The 9,192-nt window shown below is 45.2% G+C and overlaps 1 protein-coding gene across 1 annotated transcript in view; it reads left to right on the forward strand.

The window, feature by feature from the left end:
- The window catches only part of LOC119414903 (SUN domain-containing ossification factor-like), a 22,188-nt gene extending 13,260 nt beyond the window's left edge, over nt 1–8,928 (forward strand). Inside the window, 8 exon segments of the mRNA XM_037682022.1 lie at nt 3,892–5,160; nt 5,321–5,408; nt 5,693–5,797; nt 6,062–6,210; nt 6,353–6,450; nt 6,542–6,597; nt 7,957–8,338; nt 8,341–8,928. Of these exon segments, the coding sequence (XP_037537950.1) occupies nt 3,892–5,160; nt 5,321–5,408; nt 5,693–5,797; nt 6,062–6,210; nt 6,353–6,450; nt 6,542–6,597; nt 7,957–8,338; nt 8,341–8,393 (2,200 nt within the window). The 3' untranslated portion in view covers nt 8,394–8,928.
- Nucleotides 8,929–9,192: the final 264 nt, after the last annotated feature.

The raw sequence follows: 9,192 nt of genomic DNA on the forward strand, positions 1-9,192 counted from the left end.
TATATATATATATATATATATATATATTCATTAATCTCCACCTTATTCTCCTTAATGCCAAAGTGAAAATAAAACTGTATACATGTAGTTTTATCCATTCATCCATCTTTTGGGAGAAAAATATTCTCACTTTATCTAACAAATTAAGTCAGGTCCTCTGGACGGATTAAAAAAAACAAAAAAACTTGTTGAAACATTTCATCTTTTATCCAAGACCTTCAGTCTAAGGAGCTGCAACAAACTCAGTCTTATAAATAGCACCTTCTCACAGTGGATCAACCAGCGGATCAGCCAGGACTCTGCGGTCTACACTCATCTCCAGGCCAGCGGTCACTCTTTCAGGGATGAAGATGTTCACATCCTTGATAGAGAGGAATGTTGGTTTGAGAGAGAAGTAAAGGAGGCCATCTTTGTGAAGAGAACCTGTCCATCGTTAAACGGGTGGAGGCCTCCGTGTTCAACTGTCCCCCTCTTACAATTCTGTCACTGGTAGTATCACTCAGCCCTCTGTGAGTAGTAAACATCCATCAAGGCACTAACGATCGTTCCTTAGGCTGATCGTCCTCCTTTTGCATGTGAGCAACTAGTTTTGACTGTCTCCAGCAAACTGGTTGATCCACTATGAGAAGATGCTATTTATAAAACTGAGTTTATTGCAACTCCTTAGACTGATGAAGTCTTTTGGATTAAAGATGAATTGTTTCAAGGTTTTTTTTATCCATCCAGAGGACCAGACTTAATTTTGTTAGATTTTTCTACCTGGATTATTGAGCATGCATCAGGATATTCTCGCTTTATCTTACTTACTCAAAATGAACCACCCTCGATGGCAGTAGATGGCAGTTCCAAATTCTGGTTGCAGGGACAGCAGTTTGAGCAGGGAGGCCCAGACATCTCTTTCCACAGCCCCCTCTTCCATCTCTTCTGGGAGGACTCCAAGGCATCTTGAGGCCTCTTCCCAGTCATCCACGTCTGGAGGGGGCATCCTTACCAAACGCCTGAATTACCTCAACTGGCTCTTCATGATGTGGAGGAGCTGTGGCTCTACTCCAGAGTTTCTCCCAGATAACTAAACTTCTCATTCTCTCTTTTAAGGGAGAATCAAACTACCCTATTGAGAAAACTTTTTTCGTCCGCCTGTATCCACAATCTGGTTCTTTCAGTCACTACCAAGAGTTTGTCACCATAGGTGAGGGTAGGAACAAAGACCAACCAGTAAACAGAGCTTCTTCTTACAAATTGGCTCCTTCTTCACCACAATAGACTGGCACAAAGTGTGCAATACTGCAGATGTTGCACCGACCTGTCTTTTGATCTCATGTTCCATTCTTCCCTCACTCATGATTAAAACCCCAAGGTACTTGGAACTCCTCCACTTGAGGCAGAACCTCATTCCCAACTTGAAGAGATTAGTCCACCCTTTTCCAACTGAGGACTATGGCCTCATATTCTGAGTTGCTTATCCTCATCCCAGACACTTCACACTTGGCTGCCAACTGCTCCAGTGAGCTTGAGATCGCGGCACCTTTATGCCAACATGACCACATCATCTGCAAATATCAGAGATTGAATCCTCAGGCTACCAAACTGGACTTCCTCTTCTCTCTGGCTGCACCGAGAAATTCTGTCCATGAATTTTTTGAACAGAATTAGTGACAACAGGCAGCCTTGGCAGAGTCCAACTCCCAACCTGAAGGGGTCCAACTTACTTCCGTCTCACTGAACTCCTCCCACGTCTGAACTTTGGTCTTAGCAACAGCCAAGGCTGCAGCCTGCTTGGCTTTTCGATACTCTTCTGTTGCCTCCATAGTCCCACCAACCAACAAGGCCTGATAGAACTTCTTCAGCTTGAAAGCCTCCCAAACCTTGGGTGTCCACCACGGAGTTTGAGGATGGCCATCGTGAGACGCACCAACAATCTTACAGCCCCAGCTCAAGGCAGCCGCCTCGAGAATGGAGGTGCAGATCATGGCCCATGCAGACTCGGTGTCCTCCGCCTCAGCTGGGAGGAGGTTAAAGTTCTCTCTGAGGTGTGAGATGAAGATCTTTCTGATGGGTTCTTCTGCCAGACATTCTCAGCAAACACTCATGACATGTTTGGGTCTACTGGGTCTGTCTAGCTTCTTCCCCCTCCATCTGATCCAACTCACCACCAGGTGATGATCAGTTGACAGTGCAGCTCCTCTCTTCACTCTTCACCCGAGTGTCCAAAACATACAACTGCAGATCAGTTTACACAACTACAAAGTTAATCATGGATCTAGAGTGTCCTGGTGCCATGTGCTCCTATGGACACCCTTATGTTTGAATATGGTGTTTGTAATGGACAAACTGTGACTAGCTAAGAAGTCTAACAACAGAACACCCCTTGGGTTCAGATTAGATAGGCAGTTCCTCCCAACCATGGCCTTCCAGATCACACTATTCATTATCCAGGTGGGCAATGAAGGTGCCCAGTAGAATAAAGAAGTTGCCAGCTGGAGCACCTTCCAGCACCCCGCCAAGGACTCCTAAGAAGGCTGGGTACTCTGAACTGCTGTTTCGCACGTAGGCTCAAACAGCTGTCAGTGCCCATCCCCCTACCTGAAGGTGCAGGGAATCTACCCTCTCATCTACTGAGGAAAACTCTTACACACAGGCACCAAGCGTTGGGGTGGGCTAATAGACCCACACCAGCTTGACTCCTCTCACTATGGGCAACTCTCAAGTGGAATAAGATCCAGCCCCTCTCAAGGAGATTGGTTCCATTGTCCATGCTTTGCAACAAGGTGAGTCCAATTATTGGCACTTTGCCACTGTCTCAACTCTCATTTGTTCCGCACCATGCAGCACCAGTTAAGGGGCCTTCCCACTATCGGCACCCACCCCCACTCAGCCCAGTTTATGGAACCATCTTGTTTTAAGTTCCAAGTGGACTGCTCCAAGGTGCCAATTTTTACTTAAACAGACAGCAGCTGTTGGTTGGCAGGTGGATCTACGTCACTGGATGACCTGCCCAGCAAAACTGCAAACTACATATAAACTGCCACTTCCTCTCTGATCACGTTGACGGAGAGCAACACAAGACATTAGTGCATTTACAGAGAGATATCGAAGATGATGGCGCATCATGGCTACACCCAGACTTTTAAGAAGTACTGGGATAAGCTAAAGAAATTGAAGTCCGATTATAGGGCGATCAAGGACCACAACCAGCGGAATGGCTCAAACACAATGACCTGTTATGATACCACCCACTTTGCATCGACGATCCCACCCACCGAGTGGAGAAACAAGTTACAGTGGCAAATTACCTCTACCTGAGAAGAACCAATAAGACAAGAGCTCAGTTGAGTCACACTTATCAGTGGCAATTATTACATCTAATTCAATGTGACTTATATCTAGTCAGGACGTCTCAACCTCATGCACAAGCTCAGGCTCCTTCCCGACATTCCATGCAAGAGCCAGCTTTGGTAAGCTAGTGTCAGGGCACCAAGGCCCCCACTTTCTGTTCCAATCCATGTAATTTTAGTGAAAATAAAAAGCTGATTTCTGTAAATATTCAGAATATGTACTCAGTGCAGAGTGGAGTCTTTGGCAGCAGCTTCAAGTCTTTTTCGGATTGAATCTCACCTGGGTTGTAGGGCTTTTTTACTTATACTCAGTCTAGTTGGATGGTACCGTTTATACCGGTTCGTTTATACTGGCTCGTTTATACTGGCTCGTTTATACCGGCTCGTTTATACCGGCTCGTTTATACCGGCTCGTTTATACTGGCTCGTTTATACCGGCTCGTTTATACTGGCTCGTTTATACTGGCTCGTTTATACTGGCTCGTTTATACTGGCTTTATTCCCTGTTAATGTGTGGTCTTTTGTCTTATCTCATATTGTTGTTGTCTCCCTTTAGTCCAGACACTGAGGATGTCCAGGTTTCTTCTACTACTGAAACAGTTGAGTCAGAAACACAAACTACTGATGAGTATGAACAAGAGCTCCCCCCAGTGGAGGGAAAACTAGTCACCCCACAAGATAAGGTTGAAGAAGAACCAATCAGCTCTACAATCATTTTCCTCGACAAAGAGGAAGTGGATGAAGACAAAGACACAAGATCTGATGAGCGACATCGAGAAAACCACAGATGCTGGCCTCAGTTTTCTTCTTCTTTGTGCTCATGTGTGTCATCCTTCCAGGAGTTTGTTCAGCAGCAGTGCTCAGCCTCCCTGTCCAAAAAGAGGGCATGCAAAACAATAGACAGAAAGAAAACCATTGTTTCCATCCTGACACCCACCTGGCACTCACCCCTGCCCCCCTCATCCTGCCCCCAGCCTCAGCCTGATGGCACCGAGGAGAACCCACCCCACGAGAAAGGCCAAGTCTCTGAGCAGGAACCAGAGAGTGAAGCAGTCCTGTCCGAAGCTGCTCAGTCTTCAGGGAGCACAGAGGGATCGGTGCTGGAGCCCAGTCAGAGCTCAAACCTTCCTAAACTTACTCTCAATGAATCCTCCTTCATCAAACCCACCCCTGCTGTGGAAACTCCAAAACTGTCCTCTGAGGAACCAGCCAAGGAGTCTGAGCCAGAAATGAGCCAGGAGGTGTCAGCTGATGTTGAACTTTCAGCTTCTGCCAGCAGCTCTGCTCATGTGAAGCCCACAATCTGTGTCTCAGGAGACAAAGCTTCAGCAGCACCAACAGAGGAAAGGCCTGATGGTGATATCTCCATCCAGACCCAGGAGAGGACGTCTCCAATTCCAGTTCTCTCCTCCACTCCTTCGTCTTCTGTAGAACACCAGGCCCAAACAGCGGTGGTGCCTGAAATTACTCTGGTTTCCTCTGAAGTATCCCCCTCTGTGTTAGACTCTGTCACAGAGCCTCAGTCCTCCATCAGCCTCATGCCTGGGGCAGACAACAAAATGGAGGAGCCTGCAGAAGATGTGTCTACATCCTCAGCTGGCAGTGGTCAGCTGTTTCATCCCTCTCCTCCAAAGGCCTCTTCACCCACTTCTCCATCCCTCTCAGACATCTATGCAGAGCCCTTTAATGAAACCGAGCAGAACGGGAACCTGATTCACAGCTCCAACCAGAAAGAGTCCGTTTTTATGAGACTCAACAACCGCATCAAGGCTCTGGAGGTGAACATGTCGCTCAGTGGGCGCTACCTGGAGCAGCTCAGCCAGAGGTGAGGCACAGTGACACAGCAGCATTGAAGGTTGCCAATAAGCACCGGAAACCACCACCCCCTCCCCCATTAAAGAAACAAACAGGAGGAGATGTTTCTCTGCTTCTGAGCCGATGAGTAAAGTGTGACTTAAAGTCTTTTCCATTTGTTTCACTGTGAGGTATCGGAGGCAGATGGAGGAGATGCAACGAGCTTTTAACAAAACCATCATTAAACTCCAGAACACGTCCAGGTTAGCTGAGGAGCAGGTGAGCAGCTGCCATGCACACATACTGTGCTCCTTTTGTCCCAACACATTTTACTGGTGCATTCAGCTTTAAATGACAAATGGTCCAAAAGAATTTCAGCCCGTGTCTCCAGGTTTGAAATGTTTGTAACATTGAAAATCTGAGCCTGGGCCCAGAGCTCTGAATGATCCAGATCAGCAGATGCACTAGTGTGACTCTGTCTAACTGATCTATAAATAACAAGTATTTGCTGACTGGTGATAAATCTCGTGACACTGCAGTGATTCTTGTCTTCCCGCCTGTAGGATCTGCGTCAGACTGAGTCCATCCAGCTGCTGCAGGGCCAGTTACAGAACATGACTCATCTGGTTCTCAACTTGTCTGTCAGAGTGAGTCAGCTGCAGAACGAGGTAGATCCCCCCCCCCCCCCCCATGGAAAGCCTTCATCTGTCATAACTGTTTTATCCACCTCACACAACAGAGTGTCTGTCGACAGGGTCACTTACAGATCCATAAAGCTACTGTTTACATAGATTATGGACTATACTGCATCTCTGACCTTAAATCTATAATTTCCCAGGGTGTTTAAAATGTATTTTTATTATTGGTGTTGTATAAACTATGTGAAAGCTTCTTTGTGTTCTTGTTGGGCTGATTCTACGTTTGTTTTGCAGGTTTTAGACCGACAGAATTACTTGCTGCTGTCTCTTGCGATGTGTTTGTGTCTCGGTCTTTTCCTGTGTTTCAACCACTGCTGCATCGTGTTTCCTTCGAGCTCAGAGCCAGAGCCGTCCAGCACCAAGACCTACTGTGGCCCAACACGGTAGGTTACTGGGGAACCTGTAGAGAGGCACTTCACATGGCCACAGACTGGTTTTTGCTCCTTTGCTCAGCTTCTTCTTCCAGCTGTGATCAGTAGCATGACACAGACTGATGTCTTTCCTCTCTGTCTGCTGTCTGATTAGGAGCAGACTCTCTTCCCATGAAGACATGGGCCTGAAAAGAAGTGCATCATATCCGCTCATCTACCCTGAGCCTGTCCAGTTAGCCACTAAAGCTAAAGGTAAGAGCTCATTAATAATAAAAATACCCCAGTGAATGTATCATTAGTTGTATTTATTTAGCCTAACCCCACCTCGTTGTTTGGTGAACAGGCCCAGAGGTGCTGCATGCAGAGGAGACCAAGAGTCTTTCTCCAGCTAACAGAAAGGTGTGTAAAACTTTGTTGCACTGCAGAACAAAAACAGGAATAATCCGTTTGTTTACAGTTTTTGAAACAACAACAGGAATCACAACCTGTGGCCCGTTGCACAAACGTAGGATCAAGGATTAATGTGGGATATTCATGGTATCCTGGATGAATTAATCCTTGATTCGGCTGCACAAAAGAGGGGGTGTTGTAGCCAAACAACATGCAAAGACTTAATCTTTTATTAAAACAATAGATGACACTGAATGTCTTAATGACAGGTTGATTGATTGGGGTTTATTGAAGAGGTGCAGAAAATGTAAATTAGCTGAACAGCATCAGAATCCAACAAAGAATTCCCTTCACAGATTTTCCCAAAGCTTTCATAGTATTATAATCCCTTGTGTAACATGTCATGTTTTCTTACACTGCCTGATAAACAACATGCTACGTCAGAGGCACATACGTTTCCATGGAGAATAATCCTCTGAAGCTAGCCTGGACCAGGCTAACAGTGCAGCTTCATTAATCTGTTGTTGTTTGTGAGCAGCCGGCATCACTCTGATCAGAAATCAATGATTCATTCAATCATCCAATGCTCCTATGAACGGATTTTCCTCATTTTTATTACTTTGCATATAATTAGCATTGGTTAAATTACTACTATAATCCTGACATTAAATAATTAAAATAATAATAATAGAACTCTTATAATTAATTGTCTAATAATCCTTAATGATCATGGCACATTGCCCTGCTGTTTATTGATGTAGAGGTTGACTGAGTCGCTTGCTCCTCACGTCGGCTGCAGAGATAATCAGAGATGGGTAAGTATCACTAAAGTCAGTCCAGAAGCCGGGTCCAATGAAACGCCTTCCAGGTCATTTACACATGTCGTCTGGACCGTGCGTCATCAGTCTGCAGAACGTTCTTGTGTTTCACCTGCTGCCTGGTGTGTTGGGGCCCCCACTCATGCTGTATGAACATTAAATAAGAAAAGTTATTCACTATTAAACATGGTAAGAGATTAAAATAACGTGTCTTCTTTTCAGTGTTAGAGGTGTGAAAGTGCTGCACCGTTGTGTTTCTAATGTTCACACAAGTTCATTAACGCAACGGATCAGAACCTCCTGACTCTTCCTGAACTTTCTACATCCTGCAGAAGCAGCTAGAGAGGAGTTAGTGTTTCTCATTTTGTCTTCGTTTCTGTGCCATGATGGAGGTGTGTGTGTGTGTGTGTGTACACCTGAGGTTCGATGGACCAGGTCAAACAGGACCAACCTGTTCAAGAAGTGAACAAGGATTTGGGTTTTATTTCTCTGGACTGTCATTAAACACAAGCCTCCTGTTTCTCTTTTGTTCCCTCATGTTGGTGCGCAGCAGAGACGGAGTAAAATGAAAGCCTTGGACAAAGTGGAGACTCTGAGACCTTCCTGCCAAGCTGCTGCCGAGCTGTGGAGCAGAGCTGCTGGATGTCCTGTTGGACCCGCTGCCAGGTCCCGTCCACTCCAGCTCCTTCAGCCAGACTCCCTGTCCGAGGGCAGCTCAGAGGGCTCGTCTCAGTCCGATGAGCCGTCCTTCTGTGGCATACCCTCAGCCTGCTCTGCAGTGTGCGACAACCTCTCTCCACCAAGCACCCGCGCAGAGAGACGAGCGTTAAGACGCAGGCGTCCAAAGACCAGCTGTGCAGTCGGGGATTTGCTCCTCCCACCTGAGAAAGACAAACACCAACATCTGCCCATTACTGTTCAGAACTTTATGAACAGAAAACCCAGCAAGGCTCTGGAGCGTTTGTGACTCTCACAGGTCCTGCTTGATTCACAAACCTCCACTTCTCCATGGACTCTTCAAAAGAGTGGAGCAAGGCAGCTTCAGTACGAGACAATCGGTTCGTTTTCACCACATATTCAACGTTCTGCTCATCGAACATTTAATTTAGCTAGAATTGACCTTAAAGAGAAGATTTTCAAGCTTCCCATTAAAACTTAGTTTTTATAAGAGTCAGTGTTGCTACTGATCATCAAAAATAGAAACGGGAGCCAGTTTTATCCACTTTAGTTTATGGTTGCAACCCTTCAAGTAAAAATTTCATATTTTAATTGTTTTAAAAAGACCTCGTTTCACCCCACACTTTATGCAAAAACTTCAGGAAACCTCAGCAGGTGTTTTGTAACAGGACAGATTTGGATGTTGTTCAGCAGAAATCAGATGTAAATAAACTCTGCAGGTCCTGGAGCTCATGAAACATTATTCTGTCAACTCCAAACAACTATAATTTATATAATAATAGAATAATGAGTATAATATACCTGTCAGTCTGAAGTCGTGATTTCAAGCTTCACCCAGAGGAACAGGAAAAGTCTTCTGACGTTTGGTTCTTTTGAATTTACACAGAATTTTTACACACGTTCTAGTTCTGTTTACCTTTGTGAGGTCGTTTGTCTTTTTAAACATCTGTTTTCCATCCGACCTGAAGAAAGTCCAATCAGCATTTCTCTTTGAATGTTGGAAAATGTTTTTAGTTCAGTTTTTGTTCTGTGAACCTTTCGTTGTTGTGCAATACAAAACAGAAAATCATTCAAATATTGTTTTGAAAAATTAGGAATTTTAGTTTTT

The sequence above is a fragment of the Nematolebias whitei genome, chromosome 9 (assembly GCF_014905685.2).
Source record: "Nematolebias whitei isolate Nwh7 chromosome 9, NemWhi1, whole genome shotgun sequence".
In the NCBI taxonomy this organism is placed as follows: Eukaryota; Metazoa; Chordata; class Actinopteri; order Cyprinodontiformes; family Rivulidae; genus Nematolebias; species Nematolebias whitei.